Source organism: Cygnus olor, chromosome 25, assembly GCF_009769625.2.
Source record: "Cygnus olor isolate bCygOlo1 chromosome 25, bCygOlo1.pri.v2, whole genome shotgun sequence".
Classification (NCBI taxonomy): Eukaryota; Metazoa; Chordata; class Aves; order Anseriformes; family Anatidae; genus Cygnus; species Cygnus olor.
Genome location: NC_049193.1, coordinates 1,247,787 through 1,273,761, shown reverse-complemented (window position 1 = coordinate 1,273,761; position 25,975 = coordinate 1,247,787). Strand labels below are relative to the sequence as shown.

Genomic DNA, 25,975 nt, shown 5'->3' with positions numbered 1-25,975 from the left:
AACAACTCCGGTTTCCATAGGAAAGGCCTACTCGGAAAAAAAGCTCATAAATATGTACCTCTGTTTTATCCGTCTCTTTTGTCGAAGTCTCATGGAAACGGGCACCGCAGCGCCCTGCGGGGGGAGGAAACCCACGGGGACGCTTCCCCAACAAAAATATTTACGCTCATCCCAAGGGCGGGGGAACGCCGGCGGCCCCGAGCCGCTGCCCGCCCCACAGGCGGCCTCCTGGAGCCTCCCCACCACAACCGGCGTTGGTTTTGTTTTCAAACTTTAATTCTTTCAGTGTTTTGGAAGTCCCGAATGACACAGAATACATATTTTTAAGTGAGGTGTTCTCTTCGGCTCTCGAGAATCTAAAAAAAAACAACAACAACAACAAAAAAAAACACTTCCCACTGCAACTTTAGGGCAGGAGAGGTACAAAACCCAAAGAGACCCTTCACGAAAGCCAATTTTCTAAGGCTACTGTCAGAAGAGAAGCGCCCCAGAGCCACGGCAGGGGGGGAGACGTGGCCGGGGTCGGAAACTCAACGTGGAATCGAGCGAGGAAGGGGCCGGCGGGCGCTGCGTGGGAAGGAAGCGGTGTGGGGAAGTCTGAGTAGAAGCCAGTGCCACGTCCTGGCTGTCCACAGCCAAGACAACTGAGCCCAGTGTCCCTGCAGAGATATATTTCCATTTATTTATTCCATTTTTTTTTTTATAAAGGGGATTGAAAACATCGCTTTGGGAAGCAGGCTCTCCCTCAGCCCTACCTGCCCCCCGCTTCTCCCTCCGAGAAGCGCTGCAGCCCAGCTTGCGAATTTTCTTTATTTCATTCCTGCACTGCGGCTGGTTTGTTCCATTCCTCCTTTTTTTCCAACAGCTCCCCCCCACCCCCCACCCCCCGCTGGCTCAGGGCAGAGAGCTCACCGTGTTTTTTTGTCGCTACCCAAGCACGAGAGGTTTTTCCAGCGCGCCCCCCGAGCCGGGAGCACAGTACGTGGCGGGGCGCCGCGGCGAGGAACGCAACGGGGAGCGTGGCAGCAGCTGAGCGCGGCCCAGCCCTCGCTCTGGCCCAAACCCTGTCACTAACGGGCGCGAGGCGAGGCAGGGAGAGGCGACGGCAGAGGACAGGGATCAGTAGGGAACCCCTCGGCCCCGTCCCCCGCGCGGAGGCACTCGGCTCGGCCCGCGGTAAGCCTTCCCGTAGGGCGCAGCCTGGGTCGGGGCACCCCAGGCGTGGCCGGTTCCTGCCCCGCTGGCAGCGGCCGTCCCCGCGCCCAGCTCGCCGTAGTTTTGGATTTTGGCCTCCGGGTGCACCAGCGTGTTGTTGCTCCCCTCGGTTTTGGTGAAGGACTGCCCGACCGAGTGTATGGCTACGGGGACTCGTGCGAAGCGGAGGTCCTGGTCCCCTGGGAACTGGACAGAGCCCATGCCCTGGTAACTGCTCGTCTCCCCGAGGTGGCTCACGGAGCCCAAGAAGGTCCTGCTTTTCCCCAGAGGCTGGGCAGAGGGGTCCAGCAGCGTCTGGCCAGAGTTCAGCTCCTCGGCCCCGAATCCCCCCTCGGAGCCCTCGGCGCTGTAAGTCCTGGACGAGTGGGACCTGACGTAGTCCGCGGACCTGGAGGCCTGGTGCTCGTGCGCCGCGTGGCTCTGCGACTCTGCCTCTTGCTGGGAAAAAAGCTGCAGCAGAGCAGCCGTCACGGCTGGGTTCAGCTCCGGCGCTGCGCTGGAGAGGTCTCCTTCGGAGAGAGGCGGCGGCGGCGGCGGTCCGGGGGGCTCGGGGGGCCTCTTCTCTGGTGGGAGAATGCGAGGAGGACATGCTGTGGAAGGGTTACTCCTTTTAAACACCGTCTTAAAAAGCACGCGAGCAGATATAAATACATTTCTACCAAAACAAACATAAAAGCAAAGAGCCCTACCACGCCAGCCCGCTCTCCAGGATGCGCTGGAAGAGAGGCGGAGGATTTTAGGGGCTGGCACTCGCTGCAAGCCCAGCGCACACATCCGTAAACGGCTCCCCCGCGCTCCCACCCAGTCAGCAGCAGCTGCCCTAACACCTGGGCACCCGCAGAGGGAATTCCTGCTCCCGGATCAAAGGCTAAGGCAGGGAGGGAGACAGATGTGAGCCACAGACAGCCCGTGCTCCGTGAAAGCAGGGCCTCCTGCCCACAGGGACACCAGTGACACGCTCGCTGGCAGCCGGGTGCCTGACTGCGTGCCACCGTGCTGGTAAAGGGTTTAGAACAAAACCCAGCCCAAAAAACAGCCCCAAACCCAGCCCCGACCCCATCCCACGCCCCAGCACCAGCTCCTGACTGCGCCCAACACTGATGGGAAGGGGACAGCTACCCCCAGCTGCGTCCCCGGCCGTGTCCCCTCTCTGCCTCCAGGGCTCCTTACCAGGGGCTTCCCGGCTTTGCCTCCCCCCCGACCCTTCTAAGAAGTATTACGGAGTACTTCTCCAGCGTACAGCCCCAAACAATCTCAACCCCCAACCATTTGCACAGCACAGGCTGCCCTGCCACACGTGAAAGCCCGTCCCCTTTCCCCCCTCCCCGCTCAGACCCGAAGCAACAAGCACTCCTGGATCCAAAGGATCCCTCCTGGCAAGAACAAAAGCACCCTCCTAGCACGCCCCCACCACGATCCTGCTGCTTCGCCTTCCTGAGCCGGCAGGAGAACAAAGCAGCCGGGTGAGGCGGTGCGAGGAGCCCAGAGCAGAGCTCGGGCCCTATCCTGCCGAGGCAGCCGCCCGCAGGACGCTCGCCCCGGTCCTGAGCCCTGCACTGCCTGCGTCTCACTCACCACCAGGATCGGCTACGTGGTGATTAAAGCTATTACTGGCGATGACGTAAGAGGCCACGAACGCCTGACTCGAATCAGATCCTCAAATCATTTGCAAAAGTGGTTATTAAAAAGGTCAAACTTTATTGTGAAAACCAGTAGTCTTCCAGGACCACCCCTCCACCCGTATCCGTCAGTCCACTTTAAAACTAGATTGTATTTAAATCCAGAAAACAATCTTCAGGTAATTTTAAAGCCAAGCTGATTTGGGGACAGCATAGCATTTAAAATAATTATAAACAGAGAACAATGTTATTTAATTGAATCTGCTCTACAATAACCTAATTATCTTCCAGTACTAGGGCAAAAAAAAAAAAAAAGCACGATCACAACTGGCTTGTGGTGGGCGGGTGTGTTGAAGGCACGAGAACACAGCACGTTCAGCTACATTGCAGAGGAGTTGTGTATCGGGCCAAAAGAGGCTCCCTGGAGAGTCTGAGACATACTCAGGAGGCGCTTCTAGAATTTGGTGAGGTCGTCACAGGATGTTGCTAATAATTCAAAAAATCAACAGAAAAAAAAAAAAAGACATGGAGACATTTACACTCACCTCTGAAAAGGAAATCCAAGAGATCACTGATACAGTAGGTCTTTAAACATGCCTCTTACTCGCTCTACAAGAACCAGCCGTGCGGCTCAACCTCAGAAGTTGCTGAATTTCAGTGCTTGTAAAAGTCAGACTAGGACGTACGGACCAGGCACGCTGAAGCCGGATGCACAGTTCGTGTGCAGAACTGCTACTAGCCTTCCGTTTCAGCGCCCTCCAATGTTTCAGTTCTCATGATATTTACAATCCTCTCTGCGCTTTTTTTCTGTTTGTTTCTTGAGTGGGCAGGCAAGTAGGAAGGGGACGGTGAAAAAATAGTTGGGATAAATAAGACAGGGAAATCCGCACAGCTGCAGATCCAACGCCCTGTGCAAAAAACCCTACCTGAGTGTGTAAGCCCAGTGTGAAATAACAGCAACTAATGACAGGGTGCAGACTAGCAGCTGCTAGGAGTATCAGAGGAAGAACTGACCCGCCACAAGTTCCCCCTTTCATTTTGTTTTTTTTTAGGGAAAAAGCAAAGCCTTTAATCTTCACTGACCCACTCGCAGTGGAGTATTATGGGTTTTCGTGTTTTGGAGATCTGAAGCAGACTGGTAAGTGTGCGTTTTGGCTCTTTGCAGTTGTTATAAACCTCCTGAACAGTCCTGTGCTTACCGCAGGGAGTGGGTCAGTGGCTTTCTTTGGAAATCTAGCGCTTGACCACCACATCCTAGCCCCCAGCTCCTCCCATCCTCACCCCCCTGCCCCGCTTCACGAGCCTCCCTCTGACACAACTCTCCAAACATCTCGGTTCCTCCCGGGCAGTTAAACTACAGGCACTCGTATGGAAGGCTCTAATTGTTCAAACAAGTGAATGGCATCCCAGATGCACAGGCTACGGTCATGAGTATTTACCTGTACTTTCCTCCGGATGCATTGTAGGGGTTTTCCTTGGCCCCCGCTGCTCGCTGCTTTTCTCCCCGTTGCTCTCCTCCAGGGTTATAACAGGCTCCTGGCTCTTCATCAGCTGGCTGAGCAGAACGGCCAGCACGTTCTGCATATCTCCCTGAGCACCGGCTGCTTCTGGAGTCACCTGCTCCTCCAGTGGCTGGGCCTCCGTGGGTGGCTCTTCTATGGCTTCCTCTGCTGCTGCTGCCGCCTGAGACTCCTGCTGCTGCGTGGTGGCTTCCGTCAGAGCGTTGATGGACTGGTTGAGAGCCTCCAGCTGCTGCTGCATCTCCGGGTTCGAGTGTACGTTTAACAGCTGGGCCATCTGGGGGACGCTCAGATCAGTCTGGCTCTGCAGCAAGTTCAGTAAAACAGCCAGCTCGCTCTGATTCAGCTGCTGGGTGATGTCTCCAAGGCCTGCAGGAAACACAAGAAGCATCACAGAAAGGTCAGGGGAAGCTACGTCTCACCAGTCAGTAATCGTGGCACTGCACCAGCCAACACCTTCTCCGTGGGCCTGGGGAAGGCGTGGAATCCTCTTTCTGGAGCCCGTGAGATTGTTTGCTCAGATTTCCCCATCAGCTTGCCCCCTCCAGCCTGCGATCAGCTCAGAACGGCACTGCAGCAGCACCCCGTGGCACTGCTCACACACTGCACTCACCCACGGCTGCAGCTCTGCTCTGTTAGGAAGAGGGAGGCTTTGCCGCTGCCCGCCCAAACCTACCAGAACCACGCACGGCTGCTTGTTAAAATCAGCTCAGCCAAACCTGCCCCCCGTGGGGCCGTTAACTAACCGAGGTCATCCCAAAATCACAGCAACTACACCCCTGGTCGTGGCAGCGAGCCTCAGATGCGTGATGGAGACCTGAGCCCGTTTCAGTGGTGATCAGAGCAGCAAGAGAGAGCAGTCAGCTCCTCCCGAGGCCCCTGCAGCGCCCCGTGGCCCAGGAGCACTCCCTCCTGCACTAGAAAGCAGGTTTCCTGGGACAGGGCTAAGCTGCTATTTGGGATGGAAGATGGGCGTGTTCCGCTGATGCGGCCAAATAAATTAGGTCAAGCTGAAAGCAATTCCTCACAAAAAGCTGGCCTGGGATCAGAGGGCCCCGTCCTGACCTGTGAGTTTGTCTGAAATGCCTCCTTTAAATGGCATCGCCTCCCTCTGCACCACGCAGGGCCAGAGCCCTCTGAGTGGCACGGGTGGCCCTTTCACACTGACCTTGCAAGCCAAGCTCCTTGGCAAGCACGGCGCGCTGGTTTGGTTTTAGAAGCTTAAAATTAATCTTCCCGTACAAATTCGGCTTCCCTTACTGGTACACAACCGATGCCCTGACACTCGCTCCTCTCTCTGTTAACCCAAGCAGCACCTTTTGTCCATCTGCCAGGTTTCAGCGAACACATGGGTCGTGCGTTCCCTCGAGCAAGAACCGTCTTCCTTGCTACTTGTCTGTTCAACATTTGACACAAAGGAATCCTCAGCCCGCATATGGGTTTTCCTCAGGCTTCCAGAGAACAATCGGAATGGTCTGGGCAGCTCTGCGTATCTCTACACTCCCGGGAATCAACATACCTCCCCCCTCCAACTATTTTTGGGACACCAGAAGGTTGAATGCATTTTGGTACAGTGCACAAGTCCCTGTCCTGGGAGTCTTTTAAGACCAGAGGATCTTTTCTCTAAGGAATAATGCTCAATAATATACATTTTTGCCCACCAACCCCTAGCCTGTTATCTCCCATGCCTAATCTTTATACAATTTGATCAGCAGGATCAAACTCCAGTTCATTTGCACGCTCTTTAGATGGCTGCTCCTGCCAGCCTGTTATCTGTTACTTTGCTGGCTGAAGCAACTCTAGGATTCCTCACATTATTCTTTGTTAAAGCGTGCTTAGGAGCCGATAATATAACTCTGACTTCTGAAGACCAGCCAGAATGCTCTGTAGCCAACAGTTTTCACAGCAGACAAAAAAAAAAAAACCAGGAAGATTCTGGAATGCCCCTTGTGTAGAAATGTAGGTGAAAGAATCAGACTGGCATGAAGAGATGCAAGCACCCCACATCCAGGGGAAACTGCAGACAGAGGGAAGGCAACAGATCAAGAGGAGCCCTTCACAGGCCAGACGAGGCACTGACCTACTGCATCTCCAACGCCAGGCTCTGTTTTGAGCTGGGCAGGCTGTGAGTGCACAGGACTGCTGTTGTTTTTGACAGTGTCTGTGCTTGTAACAGAGGTAGTTTCTTTCCGAGAAACTTTTGATAATGGTGGCTCCTCCACTGCAATCCCGCTCTGCCGCTGCCGCCGTCGCTTCTTGCTCCACAGCTCGTGGCAGTCCTGCCAGTGGGGAAGGCTGGAAGAGAACAAGACTTGGCAGGTAAGAAACGTGGCACCAAAATAAAAAAACAAACCACGTTTGAAGACCACAGAAAATTATTAGTGCCATCAGAGAAGCATGGATGTTCCTCTAACTGCAGCTCTACTATTAAACCCAGAAGGGGTGAGTGCTAGAACCAGGAAAGGCAGCTCGATTTCCTGTGAATCACGTAATCTGCACTGAGGTCGCACTCCTGAATGGACTGGGTTCGCTACAGTACACACACACCCATCACAAGCAAACTTACACCCAGCTTTGTGAGCACAGTGGCTTTAGAAAGCAACTCATTTTAATAACCCTGAAGGAAGGGGAACCTCAGAAGCTACTTGCTGTACTCGCATGCAAAGTAGCGAGAGCAGAATTTTATAGTCTGCCTGATTGGGGTGGGAGAAAAGAGCTGCAAACAGCGGCTGCTGAGCAGTGTTCGCTCTTCTAGCCAACTAACAAGCCGTATGAACAAGGCCTGGATAAACACGGCCTGGCCAGTCCTCGATGGCACAGAGGACAGGGGTTTACTATGTGCTGCTCTCATGTCTCCCAAGTTTTAGAGCACCTTATGAGCATTACGTTGAGCTTTATAAAACCAGCCCCAGTTCCAGGCAAAAATGAAGAGACGACAAGAGCTATCTGCTCAGCCATATCCACATCCAGGGGCAGAGCTGAGAAACAAATCCAGAAATCCTAACTTAATTCTGACGGAAAAAAAACAAAAAGGCCAAGTCAGTGATTCCTTCCCAAAACTCAGCAGAGCCCACCACCGGGGAGGATGCCAGCTGGAACTTACTCTGGAGGGGCCATTTTGCTCAGGTCAACGTCCTTAAGGAAGTCACTCTGCAGGGCCTGTTCTGCTGTGCAGCGCTTGCCAGGGTCTAGCGTCAGCATGTGGTCCAGCAGGTCGAGAGCAGACGAAGGAATGCTGCACAGAGTTGGAAACACGGCTGAGTTAAGGGGTTGTTCTGAACTGGGGGAGCTGCCAGCTTTCAGAGAGCCACCTCACGCCCAGGAGAAGTCTGTACACTCAGAATTTATTACTAAGGGATGCACAGCTCAAAGACATCACGACAGGAAACAGATCCACAATATTTTTAGTCTATTTTTTTCCCCATTTAAGAAGAGCGGTCCTGCCACAAGTCCCACAAGCTTATCACGCAATTATCCTCTCCCCCCAGAGAGCACATCTCTGAAGTCACACACAGCCTCAGCACTGGGAGGATGTCACGCTGCCAGGCGTGCCTTTCAGATACAGACCGACAAGGCAAGACCCAGCTCAAAGTGTCCCACGTGCACAGAGGCAGGGATTCCCTCTGGAAAGCACGTGTGGCAGATCAGCTATTTAGTGGACAGTGAGCCCCTTCCAGCCTTCCACAGGTGGAAGAAACCCTCATGGCTGCCTGAGGACACAGGAGAAGCATGGGAAGCACGGCTGCACCCTGCCAGGTACACTACAGCCGAGGGATGGATCTGTCCCACAAGGTAATAGGCGGCCGTAACCCCCACACGGCCGCTTATCCTCTCCTCAGTGGAAACTTACAAGGAGAACTCCTCACGCAGGCGCCTTCGGTATTGCTTCTTGGGTTTCATAGTGTTGAAGTAGGGCAACTTGATGACATCTGGCCACACTGCTGGACAGGGGCTCCCACAGAGGCGGCTGAGAAGCAGAGAAGCAGAGTAAAATCAGCAGGTGAAACGCAGCAAGAAGCAGAAGCGTCACTGAATCAAGTGAAGACATTTCCTTTCTAAGCAGCTCAGCATACCGACAGCATAGGTAAACGACAGGTTAAAAAGATGGAATCAGGAAGAGGAAAAATGCTTACCTGAGTTTATAAGCCATCCAACAAAATGAATTTTCAGTGTGAGATGTAATTTAAGGTCATGATTTTTGCGCTCATCTAACTACAGCAAAGATCACTGAGGGTGCATACATTAGTGGCCACACACTTGATAGTAGGTATGGACACCTAGATGCTTAACTATTCACATTTGCAGTTACAGTCATTTACTGATCCTATTTTGCAGGCAGATTAAAGAAAGAGGGCTCTTATAATACAGTGACTATGTGCACGAGCAGTTTCTGCAGTACCTCTTCTCATAGGCATGCATGTGCAATGCTTTACCTGATTAATTCAAGCTGAGCCAGTTCCAGATTGGCTTGAAAAATAGGCTTCTTTGTAAACAGTTCCCCGAGGATACAGCTGGAAAGAGGAAAAGCAAGAGGTCACACCAGCAAACCCTTGGGATGATCGTTTGAACACTGCAGCATTTCTGTTCAGCAGCAGGTTTGCCTAAGGAGAGTTATTTGCATCGGGGCTTGTAGTTGAGGACTGACAAACTAACCTACGTGTACAGTCACCAATTCCACGCAGCTGGGAAATAACACTCACTAGTCTGGTTAACACGTCATGGGCTTCACACTAACTCTTTGCAGGGAAAGTAGGATGTGCCAATAGCTCAATAAGAAAAACAGACAGGCATCTTTATCCTCCAGGTTCAGCCCAATTATCCTTCCAACTTTACTGCCACAATTTGGGGGATATCCGCGGGCCCAAATATCCTCAGCTGCCAGGAGCCTGCTGTTTGTCATGGCCAAGCACAGAATACAGACACAGAATGCACACACAACACTTGTACAGCTGGAAGGGAAAGAAAAGAAGGAGTGGGGACAGCTCTGGCTCAGTCAGTCCTTAACATCTACCCTGAAGCCTTCTGGTAGGAATGACAATCAGTGCCAAATATAGCAGCAGACTGATAGCGGCACCTGTCTGCTGGCGCTGGGCTGACCCCACTCATTTGGCACAGGACTGCGAATAGCAACGGGACTTCATGGCGAAAGTTTCCAGAAGTAATTAGGAGGGCCTGCCTTTTACAATGCCTTTGTTGTTTGCGTACTAAGCTCCACTAAAAGTTTACCCGTGTATATCACAATGGGATGCACACACTTCAGGAAATCCAGTCCCACTTCTAAATGTTGAATCCTCAAGATTTTGGTTCTGAATCACTTGGAAGAGTTTTTATCTTTGCGGCTGAACTGCCCAAAGATAGCTTTAGTTAGGTGACAGCCACCTATTTACTTAAAGCACAGAATTTTGGAAGTATTCCTATACTATTCCAGCTAGGCAGAGTGCTGTCACAGATATTTTCAGAGATTAGCACAAGTCAGAGGCTACCTTCCATCAGAACTACTCCATTCACATGATGTTCCCAGCCCAAAGAGGACAGAAGATACAAACCAGGCACTTACCCACAGCTCCACACATCTATGGCCGGCGTGTAACGCTCCTCACCTAGCAGCAATTCTGGAGGTCGATACCATAACGTAATGACTTTATTTGTGTATGGACGGCTGGAATGGAAACACAAACGTAAATTGACATCAAGAACCGTAAAATCCTTACAAAGGGTAATTATTAATTCCAAAGCATGGAGTTAGGCATGTAAGTAGAAGCAGTGGGCCTTCAAGTGCCTAGACTTTCACAGCACCTGAGTTAAACAGAGCTGCTGAGATATTGCAGCTTTTATAATCTTGCCTAAACGCACCAGACAGCGGGTTGTAGGTACTCAAGACTGAAAAATCCTGACCTGCAAGAGGCAGCAGCATGCTGCCGCAACTGAATAGTGACCGACCTCAACAGCTCACAGCAAAATGTGGTCCATGGCAGGCAGAGATGTTTCAGTTCCTCATGGGTGTGTCTGTCTAATGGGAGGCTATTAACACCAGCCAGGAGGATTTTCTCCTGACAGCTGGAACTGCAGTACACCACTTACACCACGCTGGAAATCATTTCTCAGGCAATGCCAGGACTTCCAAGTGAAGGGACTACGCGGGTATCAAAAACAAAGGAACTCATCCCACCTAGGTAAGTCATTTCCCTTCTCCTCTACCCCCAGCCTCACCTCTCCTCCGAGCTGTAGAGTCGGGCGAGTCCAAAATCTGCAAGTTTGATTTGCCCACTGAAAGACAAAAACATTCACTGGTTTGAACTGAGCTGGGCTCACGTGCTGCAAGCAGTAAAAGGGAAGGAAATCCCTCCATGTAGCAGAAAGGCCTAGTCAAGCAGCGTTTGCAGTAATTACTTCTGGCTCTATCAGTCTTAGTTTTTCAGACGCCATTTAATGCTTAAAAGAAATAAAGTACTAATTCAGTCCTATTTCTCTCACCATCCCAACAGACCAATGTCTCAGAAACTTCTATATGACAACCAGACCTGTGGATGCTGTTACGTGCAGTATCATTCTCACAGGTTCAAAGTTTTCTTAAGGGTATCCAGACCACAACTTGAAAATTAACAGCAAATGAATAACTGTGATGTATTCTGCAACGAACCATGTTACTGCCAAGCACTATCTGGAGAAGAGAGAATTCAGGGAGAGCTGCTGCTTTTGACCTTAACCCTCAATGGTTTCCCTGCATACCAGCACTTCCAATAAACGGTATTTCTGCCAAAATGCCATGGAGACCAAGGGCACAGGGAGATCCAATTTAAGCTAACACAAAAAGTTAACTACAAGAAGCTGCCAAACAGTTAGCAGAGGGTCTCATGTGGAGAGACTGCTACTGACAGCACGTTACACAGAAGGCTCTTAGGGCTGTTCCCCCTTGCAGAAGGAGCTGTGTTCCCAGCCAGCTGCAGCACCCAGGAAAGCTAACACTTAATTTCAATCGTCTGTCACGTTGCTGGTGGAAACATGCAGGACTTTATTCTTACAGGGGTTCAACACCTCCTATTCCTAAGCTTACTCAAGGTGAAGACAACCACTGAGTGCTTTCAGCTGAACCCAGGGAGAATGCAGGGAAAGGAACTTGGAAAGAACTGTGTCGACTGCCAGGTTACCTGTTGTTCAGTAAGATGTTGGAGCACTTAATATCCCGGTGAAGGAAATTCTTTTTGTGACAGTAATCCAGACCTTCCATTAACTGTTTCATGAAAGACTTGATATGGTCCTCTGAGAAATGTACCAAGCCAGATTCTAGCAGCCCCATTAGGTCATGGTCCATGTACTCAAACACAAGGTAAAAGGCACCTGGTAAAATAAAGAGGAATAATTAAGACAAGAGAGGAGAGACCAAGGAAGAAAAAAGAATGAAAGTACATTCAGTTGTTGAAACACTCTTTTCTTTGTGTGTTCAAGCCGAACATCTGAAATCCGAATGTCCAAATTCTGAACAAATCAGTCACCTTTGAAACAGTCATGTTTATCCAGGCATTTTTTATTTTTAAAAGTTACTTTGTTGAAAAGACTACTGCTATGCACGCCTTAAACTGGTGTTTCTGTTGTCCCCTTCTCTCATGACGGGGAAGCCCACAAACAAACCAAAGCAGGTGGGATGCTGTTGCACCATTCTTCCACAGTGGGAGAGGACAGAAAGCTTTCCCCTGTTGGTGAGTTTGTCAGCACTAATCAGTGCTAAGTGACCCCATATAGGCTTTTTTTCCCTCTAAAATTGCTTCTCTGACTCTATAGGAAAAAATGCAATGCATCCTTTTAAGCCTGTGTCTCCCTCTGCACTGCGACAACGCACAGTAACCAGAACCTATCCTTTGATGTAAGGCCAAATCTGGACGCCAAACTTGCTGGAAACATGCACTGAGGAGGAATGCAACAACAACGAAATCTACAAGCATCGGGATTTTTAGTTTCACACTAACAAACAAATGAAATTGCAACACCTCTTAGGCTAATTGAAGCCACACCCTGCAGCGAATACTACCTTTGTCCTTCTTGAAATCCAGTGCATCTTGTTTGTCCGTGACAATTTCCTTCATGTTAACAACACTGCGATGGATCAGCTGCCGAAGGATTTTGATCTCGCGGATGGCTGTGATGGGGAAGCCTTCCTTTTCATTGTCCAGTCGCACCTTCTTGAGAGCCACCAATTCACCTGCCAGAACAAGGCAGCGTTAAAGCCTCCGCACACATCCCTGCTAACAACTCTGGGTTTCCAGCAGGGTGTTGAACATAGCTACAGACACAGCCAACATCCACTCAGACACAGCGGAGCTGCTTTAGCTACCACCCCACTATTTTTTACTAGCACTGCTCTGTCAAAAGTTATCGCGCCAACACAAGGCAGGTGACGCCAGGGCTCCTCTTAGTTTGCTTTAGTGGAAAAATCAGACAGGTGAACTTCAATTACCCCAGAAGCAGCTCCAGTCCCTTTCACAAGCTCTGCTCCAATAAAACCAGATAGGGGCATGGCTTCAGTTGGCGTCTGTGGCTGCCATGGTTGTGCCTACCACGACCATTTGACCACACACCACGTTGTGCACACTGGATACACAATAACAGGAGCGGAGAGGGCAGCTGGGCACTCTGCAGCATTTCAGAGCCTGAAATGACCTTTACCTGTATCCTTGTCCTTGGCCTTGTACACCTGCCCATACGTCCCTTCTCCAATAATCCCGATGATATCAAACTTGTCCACGCAACGCTTCCCCCAGTCGCTTTCTGTCTGCCGCCTTTCCCCATATCGAGGACAACAGATTCTGAAAGAGGCAAGAGGGCTGTTAGACAGCTGAGTGCTCCACCTCACCCCTCAAACACCCCCGTTCAACCGTTTGGGGCTGTGCCCTAAAAAACAACAGCAGGATTTGTCTGTGCTCTCATACGCCAGGAGCATACATTTAAGAGTTTAATGAATTATGCTACGTGATCTCAGCTACTCCAGATCCAGGTGCTGTCATACAGGGAGGTAATCCTACTCCAGAGACTGAGGCACCCCAGCCAGAACACTCTCAGTATCAGCTCTTCCCGCTTCTGATACACACCTGCCAGCTGCGCATCGCTAACAAGCAATGCATTTCTCCTCTTGAGGAAATAAGGAGCACACAGCAGAGTGGAGAAGACGAGCAAAGCGGACAGCATGCCGCCTTAAATCCACAGGCTTTGAGATAGCAGAACCACTTTGCTACAGCCTTCCTGGGGCATGCAGGTTACTACGCAGATTTCTACACAGATCTCATTACAGACTTTAAGAGAGTAGCTCGAAGAACCAAAGCCGTATCTTTATCTAACAAATACCAAAGATTTACATTACAGTAAGGCGAAATTATTATTTGGAACTTTTCTTTTAAATAAAACCCAACTTTCCATATACGAAGTGCAGTTAGCACCTTGTACAAAAATTACCAAGGGAGCTCGCTGTTTCGACAGTTGCATAAGTTTTGCTACCAAGGGAAGTCGTGGGTGCCCTGCACACAGTCAGCTCTTCTAGGAGCTTCAGCGTGCACCACAGCACTACCGTAAAGTTTTGGAAACCCAGGCTGACACCTCTGAAGAAATACAAAACCCAACAACCAGAAAGAGCTGAAAAAAGACAGGCAGCCTTACTTTGGTCTCTTCTTGAAGGGTTGCTGAGGTGGTGTGGCTGCCTTTGGTTCCGGGGAGTCGGGAGGAGATGGATCCCCCCCAGGGAGCTCTGGAGGGAGCGGGAGGTCCGTGAGTAAGTGTCGTGGTCTCTGCTCTCTATCTTTCTTCACAGGTTTTGGAGGAAGAATCTCTTTTGGACTAAACTCCGAAAAGTTAATACAATACAGGAATCAGACTTAATAGCCAATTAACAAACAAACAAAAATTCTACTGTAGGACAAAAGCTCTCTATTGGAGAGCATAAAGCTAGGAGCCCACATTTAAGTGCCAAATTTAGCATAGCCAAGTATAAAACTGGAAAACAGCCTTAAATTTCACAATGATAAAAGTCAGGAAACGAGCGTTACATTTGAACGCACCATCTTCGAATAAACACGCGGCTCTCCGCAGCTAGAACTTGCTCAATCTGCACAAATAACTGCTGCTTCTGAAGTTCCTGTCCAACTGCTCAGGTTATCAGCCAGCACCCACTCTCCGACCCTTACTTCCTCTATCTAGTCCATTTTGCACTGAAATTCAATGCATGACTTGGTACGGATCGCTATAAATACAAACCCAGCACTACGTCCCTCTGTGAGTCTCTTAACTTCTTAGCAAGGACTGACACACAGCTCTAACTTGTGCTGAGAAACCAGAACTTTTTTTTTATTTTTTTTTGCAGTTATATTATCAATGGCATCAGAAGCTCGTCCGTGTACATCTCTCGTGTATGTACATGGCAGGAAGAATTCCTAGGTCTGATTTGGCAGGAATTCTTCTACATGCAACTCTGTTTCACCAGGCAAAGAAAGACTGAGAGGTATGAGCAACCTTCCAAGGTTCATTTTTTTGGGTGGCCAGCGGGGGGGTTGCAGTTTGCCAGCATCAGCAGGTCTAGCGCTCATCAGCGCAGACATCTCCGCTCAGACGAACGCTTGGAAGTGGGTCATTTGTCTGATTTTCCTCCTAGACACTGCCCAATTAACACGAAAAGCTCTTGTGAAATACAGTTAAGGTACAAGCGAGGCAAAGCAAGGCACTGAGATATGTTCTGTACAGGAACGGGGCAGCGACCACCCCCTGCTGCAGAAGTCACCGCGCAGCTGCAGAGCTCAGCACGAGCCACAGCAGCCAGGCCTCCAGAGGAAAACCTTCGCTGGCAGGCGCTGCTAGGAGGAAGAAGATCAAGAAACATCCGAGAAACAACAGGAGCAGGAGAGCTGCGCGTACTGAAGCTCCCTCCCCGTTATCTGGGAGCGCTTAGCATGCAGAAAGGTGCCCAGGGAGGTCACCTCAAAGCAGGAGCCGTGGTGAAGCCCGGAGGAGGCTCTGCGGAGCAGCAGCCAGAAAGCCAGCTCGTCACAGCCCTCACGCGGGCACTTGCAACGCCGACCTAGCGCCCAGTCTTACAGAAGTTCGCAGTGACAAGAAGGCAGCTCCTTATCTGACTTCACGTTTAATCCACTTCTAACTGGCAGCTGTTTGCTTCTGATACTATATAAATACCTACTGGTACACGCCAAGCTTAGGCCCTCCGGCCCTGCCAAGATCTCAGCCTCTTTCCAGGCTCACAAACATCGATGTCTTCAAAAGACTTCCTTGGGAAGGGTGCAGGTGTGCCCGTGGGCTCCAGCCACTGGTGGCCAGCCTCAGCTCCCTTCTCTCGCTCTCAGCCCCTTGCTGACGCCCTCTGTTAGCGGTTTACAGCCGCTCGTCTTAGAGCTACGAGGTGGCTGCTGGAACTTCGATTACCACCAGGACAGTCGGGCTTCTCACCCGGCATCGAGAAGGCTAAACGGACCCTTCAGAGTTAGCCAAGCATAAAGATGACAAAGTCCAAAAGCCAGCCCCCTAACAAAGGCTCCCAGAAGCTACCTCCTGTCCTCCCCACCCCGAGACAGCACAGATGCCATCGGTCGGGTCTATGTTTTTAACTGTTAGTGCTGTGAAGCCAGCCAGAGGTTCCCAAAGGCCTGTGCAAGCTAAGGGAGTTGGTGCAACGCCACAGATGATGTCTGTACCTCCCGGTTCTTGTCTCTGCCCTCCTGCCGCTCCGCTTCCTGCTAGGGGAGGAAGGCGAGGGGACCCGCGGCACACCCCGACCGCGGGGCAGCCCGAAGCTCACGGACAGGGAAGTCTCACGAGCTCGGCAGGCATCAGGGAAGGCTGGAGAGGCTGGGGAGTCTCTAATTGAAGGAGGTGCGCTTTGTACTGGGATGCTTCAAAGCTTGTTTTTGGACCCTACACTTACCAGGGCCTCAGAGCGGAGGTGTTTTCCACTCCAAGCATGTGAAAACAAGAGGCTGCTCTAAAAAGTTCTGCTCCTAAGAACGAAGCTGAGGAAGAGCGAACTTCTGCGGTGGTCGGTGCCATACGCACCTGCCACTGGCCTCAGCAGATCAAGTGGAGTTTCCCCATCCTTTTACTGGGAAAAAGTCCCTGAATCCCTTCCCTAAGCTAACAGCCAGCCCTGCCATCGTCCACCCTCCCGAGTTCACGCTGGCGGCGGGGACGAAGCACGCTTCCACAAACCTGAGCCACACCTGGGCAGGGAACAGGCGCTCGAGGTGCGAGCGGCTGAGAATAAAACACGGAATTCGCAGAACCATTTCTGTGGCTGGAAACAGGGGAACACAGCAGCAGGGTCCTGCTGAGGCGTGCATTTGAGTTGAAAAAGTCTGTAACCTATTAAAAGCTACTGCTCATCACAGGTGCGTTTAAACGAAACAGGTATTAGCTGAGCAGCATTAAACAGCCGAGGAAGGGCAACGCGAACAGGCGCGAGTTTAACTTCTGCGTTGACAGCGGTGACAGCATTACCCTCATTTACACCGACACCGGGATGACCGACGAAAATCAATGAAATTAATCAGAATACTTGTGTTCACTTACACCACGGGGTAATTAAAGCAAATCTTAACTGTCACGTAACACCCTCCTCGTTAAAATCATACAGCACTGACAAATGAGACACCCAATACATCTTCGGCAGTGGTTGGAGAGACAGAAGTTGTTAGGAGAACCACAGCCCGAGCAGAAAAATACCAGTAGCGACCTAGCAGTATCAGAACCACCACATGCTCACAACTACAAAAGAAAAAAAATGTTCTTTTCTACTCCCACTTCAGGTGTTCAGTAGGGTTCCCCTCCTCTCCTGCGTGTTACAGCTGTGAGCGTTACAGCTTAACAGCTGAGCTCAAGAGACTAGCCCTCAGGCACTAATATATATATATATATATATAAAAAAGACAAAAAAGCTGAAGTTAGGTGCACTTTTTCAGTTTTCAAACAAGCCATGCCTACCCAGTGATTAACAAATACATCACTGCTCAGGTAATTGAGAGTTACGCTGAACCAATGCCATTTCTTTACCTGGGGGCACTGCGTGTTCAACGAATTTGGAAGAGGCACAGCTCTGGTTCGTGCCCCTACACCGGAGCTGTTAGCTCCTTCCTGTTACTAAGCACAGCTTTTAGGCAAGTCAGGTTAAAAAGCAGTTTCAAAGCAAGTCTGTGCAAATGGCTGCAACGCAACGGGGCGCATAATTCCAGATCCGTGTTTCACTATGAAAAAATATAAACAAAGTGTCACAGAATTTTTGCTAGCCAGCATGAAAACAGAAGCCAAGCCCCTCTTCTTCACTGTGACCGTACGTAACTACCTGCACAGGATGACAAAAGGCTGCACAGAGAGCTGACGAGCCAGAAGCGGGACCAGCCCAGCAGCAAGGCATTTTTACAAGCAGCCCAGTCTTCAACGGACTCTGCAGGACGAGCTAGCGACCGTCTGCCCACCCCGAAGAACCACGAACCTGCCAAACACAACGAGGACGCTGTGACCTTACCTATCCAAGTCATCTTCCCCAACTAAAATAGGGGGGAGCGGAAGCGGAGGCAACGTTGAAGTTTTCAGGTGTGGGATAGCAGCCGTCACAGACACTTGTGGTTTTGTAGCGACTTGGACAGAGGACTGGGAGTTCACCTGAGAGGATAAAGTAGACGTCCTTGGGTGGGAAGAAGATGGCAAAGACGTTGGGACCGAAGTAGGGACCTGAACAGGAGTCTGTTGGGATGGTGGCAAAGGCGGGACCGCAGGTGACGGAGGCAAAGGTGGCAACGGTGGAGTTGGAGGTGGCGGTGTGGTTGTCGGCAGAGGCGGAGGAGGTGATTTTATGGAAGGTAGCGGGGGTGGGATCTCCTTCTCTGCCGTGTCCGTCTCTTTTGGAGACCGAAGGTCCTCTGCTGCTGCTACAGGCTTTGAGTCTTTTGTTCCCGGCTGTTTTGAATCTCTGACTGGAGCAGGATGTTTCCTCTCCGAGTTCTCCTCTGCCTTGATTTTTGTCGTCTCTGCAGGTGCTTTAGTCTCTGCGTTTGTACACGGTAAATTAACTAGCTCTGTATCTGAAGAAGATTTTTCAGATTTAACAGTTTTGGTGACCTTTTTGGATTCTGTTCCAGACTCCTTAAGTTCAGCTAAGCTGTTCTCCTTCCTAGACAGGAAAACCGGCGAGCCCTTTGCCTCCTTTCCGTCCACCTTCGCGGCAGCTGCCGCCGCTGCCGCTCGTTCCTTCTTCTTCCTGCTGAGCTCTGCCCCCAGGCTGGAGTTGAGCGGCAGCCTCGTGGGCGATATACTGGAATGGCGGCTGCGCGACCCAGACCTCTGCTTTTTGCTGTGAGATGAGTGTCTTGAATAGCCGGGACTTCGGCTTCGGGACTTCACAGACTTCCTGTGGACAGAACAGGGAGATAAATGAAAAAGCATCTCAGAGCCTCCGAGCTACTCACCAACAGCCACGGCTCTCTGAAAACACCGCGAAGTTATTTCCTAGGTCAGGTAGGCCGTTACACCTGGCAGGGGAGACCGAAGATACCCAAACCAGTTCGGGAGTACGAGCTTCAGGTCACCGTGCAGGCTCCCAGCACCAAGCCTGCCCCTACAAACCACGCCGTTAAGACGAGTGAAGGAGGAAGACTGGAGGAGCCCCCAGGTAAAGGGGACCCCAACAGAAACCCGAGTCAAGGCTGTGAGCTGGCAGCGCACAAGTCTCCCGCAGTAATTACGTACAGCTTCAGAGGGAACAACAGATAAAACACGTGCCCTCATGGGAACGCCGCCTCAGGACACGTCTCACTTCAAGCTAATTTTCCCCCGGTTCTTTTACCACCATCAGAACTTAGATTCGCATCCTGGGGCCCAGGAGAAGAAAACCCGAGAATTTTAATTGTTTGAGGGATGTTCAGAGGGTCTCGGTCTTCATCCACGATAAATGGGCTCTGAATTTGTTAACCTGTGTATGTGCAGAACGGAAAGCCCCACTGAAACCCCCGGCGGTGAGAGCAGCCAGGCAGGAAGCGCCTCGCACCACCAGGGCACGCACAGCACGCGGGGTGAACCCCGTCAGGAGACGGCCGGAACCTCAAACCTGCTGAAGACCGATTGGGAAACGAGATAAAAGTCAAATGGAACTGGGAACTGGCGCTGCCAGCGTACACAGCAAAACTCCTGACGAGACAGAAGGGCTTCCTCCACCTCGGGAGGAACGAGGGTGTTGCAGGGTACGAGGCAGCAACCAAACTGCACGAGGGGCAGGCTTCGGCGGCCTGAGGAGTTGTGGTAGCCGGCAGGAAAGACTCGAGACCAGATTCTACGAATATTGTAAAAGGAACTCTGCTTAAAGTTGATTTTTACTCCATCATTTACTATTGGGAACGTATCTGGCTCTGAAGGCACAGAATTCTCTTAAAGCACAGCTCCGCAGTAGCTGGAACTCCTCAAAGCACCCCACTGCGGACAGGTGTCAGTACAGCAGACGCTGGCTCACCTGGAACCGCGCAATTACCAACGAGAAGCGCTCCACAAACCAGCATTATCCTGAGACAGCAGAAGTTTGGCAAGTAAGTGGGAAAACTGATTCAGAGCGACGCAAAGCTCCTTGCCAGGCACCGGCAGAGGTGCCTGCGTGCCGCTGGCTGACCCGAGCCCTGCTCCTTGGCGCCCTCGCCCCGAGCATCGCGCCCTCGCTGCGGCACGCGGGGCCCCCGGCCTCCGGCGAGCAGTGGGCAGAGCACCAGCACCGTACGTGGTCCTTCATCAGCGATGGGAACGCTGCCTCAGGATCCTGACCCTTCCCAAGGCTTCTGCAGAATGAATTAACTGTCTCGGGCTCAGCGTACCGCCCGGGCAGCGCCTCACCTGCCGCATCCCAGCGCAGAGCTGCCAGGAGCTGCAGCTGCCCTTGGGTTTTCGCTGTGCTCAAAGACACGGGCAGGCCGAAACGTTCCTGAGGAGCCCTGCAGGTTGTAGCTGACCACAGCCACAAGCGGTGCTGGGGGCGGCACTCCCCGTCGCGTTCTTTCGGGATAGGATAGGAGGTGGCGGCGCTCCGCTCCCTGCTCCCTCGCCCACCCACCCGACCCCCTAGGGCCGCACCGACGCGGCTGGGCACGGGGCCTCCCTCTGGAGGAGATCGCTCTGCCCACCCGAAGGGAAACCTCTCCAGGAGCACGATTCCTACTGCGTTTGTCACAGGACGCCAGCAGGGCACGGGGCTGTGCCCCGGCACCGCTGCCACCCCGGCACGGAGGCGGCTCCGCGCCTTTCCGGCGCCTCGTCCGCCGCTGTTTCACCGGGGCCCGCTCCTCTTCTCCCTCCCTCCAGGCACCGCTCACCCTTTTTCTCCTCAGCTGCGTTACACAGAGCCGCTGTTCCTAGGCGCATTTTCCAGCTTGGCGTTCGTGGCTTTGTTAGACCTGGGAAGAGGCACGGCGTCCAGAAGCCCCTTGGCTTTCCCAGCCCTACCAGAGGCACCGATCCCGCGGTTGTACAACAGACCCTGCCTCTTGCACCACCAGCAGCCCCGGCTGGGCTTGCTGCAGTGCAACAACACTTCCACAACACTTCTTGCACCACTGCTGCGCCTTCCAGAAGAGTTACAGGGACGCGGAAGGTGCACGAGAGCAGATTTTGCTTTTCAAAGCCGCTTCCCGCCCTCCGGAACGGTGTCGCCAAGGCTCCACCTGCAGCCACTCACGCGTTCCCTGTAACCCCCGCGCCTCCCGGAGCTCTGCAGCTCCACTGCCCGCTGAAGTCACCAGGGATGGGCGGGGGGCAGTTCGGTCGCACAAGCAGATCTTTGTCCAGATAAACGGGGTTAAAAACCACCTCGTTGTCTCCCTAACGCCGGGAACCAGAAACGCAAGATGCTGACCGTGACTGAGTGAGCATAAAGTTGTCAGCGATGGGGAACCATTTAAAAACCCCAATTAAAAGAGCGTTAATTTCTCTGATACGATCCGAGTTAGGACAGGCCTGGGAGGAGGGCGCGCTGGAAGCCTCCAGGCCTGGCGCCGTGCGAAGGAGCGGGGCGAGGAGCTGCTCGCAGAGGTGACCCCGGGCGAGCTGGCAGAGCACGCTGCCGCATCGACGGGCTGCCACACGACCCCCAGGCCCCACAGACACCCCCATACTTCACTTGCCACGAGCTGTAACAGCACAGTGGGGAGCAAACCGGTACCCGGGCGGTCCGACCGCACGCCCCGCGCCCTACCTGCTCGACAGACGGACAGACAGAAGCTGCCATCGGCTCCCGAACGCCCCGCGAGCCCGAGCCACGCCGATCCCTGTCCAGCGCCGACCCCTGCCCGCCGCACGTGCCACACCGACACCTGGCTGCTGGGCTTGGTGACAGCACGACCCACCTCCAGGTAGCCGGCCCATCTGGAATTCCTTCCTCTGGTTCTAGCTGCGACGACAACAGTGGCCGCAAGGCGCGGCAAGCCACATCCGACACCCTCCCGACCGACCGACCCATCGCCGTTCCTCCTAAACGGAGAGCAAGCTGTTCCGCGTTGCCGCTTGGAACGCAAACGCCGCTTTCTCCAACCAGCACAGCACTTCGCTTCGGTTTCCTAACGCCGCATTTTGGGCGTGGAAATTAAACACACACACAAAAAAAAACCATATATCTCCAGCCGGCAGAACTAAAGCAGTGCCCCAGAAAGGCCCGCGTCACCTCCCCGGAGGACTCCAGTCACAGCCGGGTGCTCACGGCGCGCGCGCGCCACCGGAGGTGCTCCGATCGCTGCTACTGCCCCTCGGCTTCTGGAGCCGGCGTCTGACCACGACCTGGCACCGAGGGCTTCGCCGTGCAGGCTGCGAGCTCGACGAGGCAAAGCCAACACGTGAGCTACAGCGCGGGGTTTGCCCACCATACGGAAAACACATCAATTCCCTCCGTCCCTTCGCTGGGATTCACCTCAGGAGCGGTTTCCGAAGGCACGACCCGTCTTTCTTTGGGTGTGCCTGGAGAGAACGGACGGCACCGTGCGTTACGGGCCCAGAGCAGAGCCGGCGGGCACCGCCCGAAGGCGGAGGTGCAAAGAACCCAGCACAGGCCGAGCGTAAAGAGCGAGCAGCCTTGGGATCTCTCTTGGTTCGGGGTCCAGCACTTTGTCAGGGAGTCAGAGCCACCCTTAAAAAGTTTCCCACGTGAGTTTGTCGGCCCGGGGAGCAGCGCGAGGTGCTTCTGAGTGGCTCCCACGGCCGAGATCCAGGAGAGGTGCCGTGGTTTCCTCAGGACAGATTCAACTCGCCAGTTACGGGGAGAGCAAGCTCCGGGTTCGCCCGGGACACCGAAACGCCCAGGAAAGAGCCCCTTTTCCACACCCCTTCGGTTCCCACGGGGTTTTTCTCCCCGCGTGGGGCTGAACGCGGACGTTTAACAGGTGCCACAACGCAACCCCATCAGGAAGCCCGCGCGCGTTTCCTACTCCCGTGCTCTCACTCCTCCAGAGGCATCAGCACACAACCTGCACGGGCAGAGCCGCCAGGGCAAAAAGCACCGGGGGCGGGGAGGAGACGGACACCGGCTGTCCCTCGGGGCCTCCCGGGGTGCACGCAACCAGCGAGGCAGGGGAGACAGCACCGAACCCCAGGCCGCCGAAGCAGAGCCAGATTTCGTGACGCAAAACCGGAGCAGAGCGGGCAGATTTCACCAAACAGCTCCCGGGTGCCAGAGACCACGCGCCTCTTAGAGAGGACAAAGCCCGGAGCTCACTCCCACCGTGGCATGCTGTATTCCTGAAGCAAGGAGAAGAGTTCCGGGGGGAAAGGCTCAATTTGGAAGCCCCCCCCCAAACTCTCTGGGACCCTGCTGATCGGAGACGTGCTGGAGGCAGCCCCCCAGGCCCGGCTCCTGTTCGGAGCGGGGGATGCGGCGCAGCCAGCGCGGGGCAGAGCGGTTCGAAGCTCTCACATTCCAGGTCACATCTTAATCGCCATGGAGCCGCCAGCAAAGCGCCGCGGCACCCGTGGTGACACGGGGAACTCGCTGAACACCATCTGCAGCTAGAAAAAAACGTTAGGCCGTGTACTTGTGCGGGTAACGGGAAGATTAACGAACACCTGAAATAAAACAGTTGGCGCTGCCTTCGAGAAACAGTTTCCTTCTGCAGCAAACTGCTGCCTAAAGAAAAAAGACAATTACGGTTAAGCCAAAATCAGCCGATTCCTACCCTTGCTCCCCGAATGCCCCAGTTTCAGAACGGGAGCAACGAGCTGCAGAGAAAATAAAGTTTAGGCTGGAAAAATGGAGTTTGCACGGAGTCGTCTAATTCGGGGGAAGAGAAACCCCCGAGTCAGTTCAGAAAGGGCAAACCCCGCTCGAAACAAAGCCGCCTCCTGAAGAGCCCGATCCGATTTCACACCCGGCAAACAGAGGGAGGGATCCAGAGACAGGTGGAAGAGGTGAGAGCGTTCCCCCCCGGCCGAGCTCCGCCGGGGAGCGCCTCGTGCCCGCAGGAGCACAAAGCTGCCCGCGAGGCCGTGCGCAGGGGGCCACCTCCCTCCCGAGGGGACGGAATTCAACCCCCGAGCTCCTGGGTGCCCGCCGGGGAGGGTTTTCCTGAAGCCCCGCTCCGCAGGGCGCCGCGAGGAGCCTCCCCACAGCCCTTCCACGCGGGTCACCGACCCGCTACCACCCCACAGGGCACCCCCTTACCAAAAAGGGGTCGCTCCCCCCGTGCCCGGAGCCAGCCCAGCCCCCCCGCCACCCCGTCCCCGCTCCCCAGGCGGCGCGGAGAGCACGCACCTGGCGATGGGGCTTCGGCTGACGGAGCGCTTGGCGGCGAAGGGGCTGCTGGAGCGCCGGCGGCCGTAGGGGCTGGGCGACCTCCCGCTGTAGGAGCCGCTGCCTCGCTCGTAGCTGGAGGAGCGCCTCCTGTTGTAGGGGCTGACGGACCTCTGCCGGCGGCTGTAGGGGCTGGGCGAGCGGGCGTTGGACTGGTAGGCCACCGGCTCCTTGTAGGGCGGGCTGAGGGACGGCCGGCGCGACGAGCCGCCGGGGCTCTTGCGGTAGGGCTCGTAGGTGCTGGACGTGTGCGAGCGGGGCGGGCTGAGGTCGTACTCCTGGATGTAGGAGGCTCCCGAGGGGCTGTCGTCCAGCTTCGGGCTGTCCGACCATTTCCTGTGGGGGCTTCTGGATTTCCGCTTGGGGCTGTCGGCGGTTTTGTAGCTTTTGGGAGCCTCCCGCTTGCGGTGGCTCTTGCTGCGCTCCTTGTGGCTCGACTTGAGCTCCCGATCCTTCCTGGACTTCTCCTTGTGCGCCTTGCCCGAGCGGGACTCCTTGTTGCCGCTCTTGGACGACGGCGCCTTGGGGTGCTCCTCGCTTTCCAGGAGCCTCTTGGAGGACCCCGACACCCTGTCCTTGGCCGCCCCGGCCCTGCTGGAGGCCTCCAGGCTCTTCTCCAGCTTCCTCTCCCTCTCCGCCTGCTTGCTCTTCAGCAGCTCGCGGACCCGCTTGTGCTGGTGGTGCCGGTGCTTCTGCGCCCTCTCGCTCCTCTCCGCCTTCCTCTCCTCGTTCTCCCTGCGCTCCGCCTTGAGGCCCACATCGTCCGAGAAGGTGTCCGAGTCCGAGCTGATGTCGTCGTACTCCACCAGCGGCTTCAGCACGGCTCCCAGCGGGGCCGCCGCCGCCTCCTGCGCCGCCAGCACCGGCGGCGCCTCCTTGGAGTGCCGGGACTTGTGCCTCTTGTGCCTGGAGGCCGCCCGGTGCCTCTCCTTGCTGCCGGAGCCTCCTCCGCCGGGCCCGTGCTGCGAGGCGCCCCCGCCGCCGCCGTCCCTCTTGCCGCCGTGCCTCTCCGGGTTGGGCATCCCTCCCCCGGCCGCGCTGCCCCGGGGGGCAAGGGGGGGGGGGGGGAGGCCGCCCCCGAACCCCCCCCCGGCAGCTCAAAGTCGCCCGGCGGCCGCTCCTCCGCGCACCATGCGCGGCCCCGGGCCCCCCGCTCGCGGCCCCGTCTGCGTGAAGGGGGACGGGGGGGGGGGGGGGGCGGGGAAGGGCCCGGCCTCAGCGCCTCATCCGAGGAGGGCCCAGGCCCGGAGGGCGGCAGCGCCGCCGCGGGGGAGCCCCGGGAAGGCGGGGCCCGGGCCCGCGCTGCCTCCACTCACTCCACGCCTCGCCCTCGCCCCCCCCCCACGACCCGGCCCGGCCCGGTCCGGTCCCCTCCCGTAGCACCGGCCCCGGCCCCGCCGCCCCCGCCCCGCGCGCGGCCCTGCCCGGCCCGGCCCCGCCGCCCCCCGCTCACGGCCCAAAGCGAAACGGCTCCGGCGGAGGGGGGTGGGGGGGGGGGGGAAGGGGGGGGCGCGCCCGGCAACTCTCGCGAGACTCCCGGCAGAGCTCGCGAGACCTCTCGCGAGAACAACCCCGCAACACCTCCCTCCCCCCCCCCCCCCCCAGCGGCCGTCCTCTAGCCGAGCTCCGCGAGGTTTCCGGGAGGGGAGGGGAGGGGAGGAGCGGGACGCGCGCGCCGCGTGCTCTCGCGAGAGCTTCCACGGGGAGCGGGGAAAGAAGGGGGGGGGGGGGGGAGTAACGCCCCGCCCCCCTCCTGACGACGGGAGGCGGCGGCCAATCAGCGCTCGGCAGGTTGAACCGCGGGGGCGGGGCCTGCGCCCGGACGCCCCCGC

The 25,975-nt window shown here is 54.8% G+C and overlaps 1 protein-coding gene across 3 annotated transcripts; it reads right to left on the bottom strand.

Moving 5' to 3' along the window:
* Nucleotides 1-924: 924 nt before the first annotated feature.
* Nucleotides 925-25,487, bottom strand: CDK12 (cyclin dependent kinase 12). 3 transcript variants are annotated; one of them, XM_040536534.1, is made up of 14 exons: nucleotides 24,105-25,487; nucleotides 17,862-18,743; nucleotides 14,000-14,176; nucleotides 13,016-13,155; nucleotides 12,381-12,551; nucleotides 11,503-11,692; nucleotides 10,565-10,621; nucleotides 9,912-10,013; nucleotides 8,788-8,865; nucleotides 8,205-8,321; nucleotides 7,458-7,589; nucleotides 6,435-6,649; nucleotides 4,274-4,723; nucleotides 925-1,805 (listed from the first exon to the last, which is right to left on the bottom strand). In XM_040536534.1, exons 1-14 carry the CDS (start codon nucleotides 25,163-25,165, stop codon nucleotides 1,120-1,122), a joined length of 4,458 nt encoding a protein of 1,485 aa, XP_040392468.1. In that variant the 5' UTR covers nucleotides 25,166-25,487; the 3' UTR covers nucleotides 925-1,119. The 3 variants fall into 3 exon arrangements, with proteins under 3 accessions (XP_040392468.1, XP_040392469.1, XP_040392470.1); XM_040536535.1 differs by having other exon boundaries at nucleotides 925-1,778; XM_040536536.1 differs by lacking the exon at nucleotides 925-1,805 and adding an exon at nucleotides 2,894-3,320 and having other exon boundaries at nucleotides 24,105-25,485.
* Between the last annotated feature and the right edge of the window lie 488 nt (nucleotides 25,488-25,975).

Coding starts and splice junctions, on each gene's coding strand:
- CDK12 (XM_040536534.1), bottom strand. CDS start 25,165: ATGCCCAACCCGGAGAGGCACGGCGGCAAGAGGGACGGCGGCGGCGGG. Junction 18,744..24,104: donor AGCCGAAGCCCCATCGCCAG/GTGCGTGCTCTC, acceptor TTCTGTCCACAG/GAAGTCTGTGAAGTCCCGAA. Junction 8,866..9,911: donor ATAGATGTGTGGAGCTGTGG/GTAAGTGCCTGG, acceptor TCCTCTTTCCAG/CTGTATCCTCGGGGAACTGT.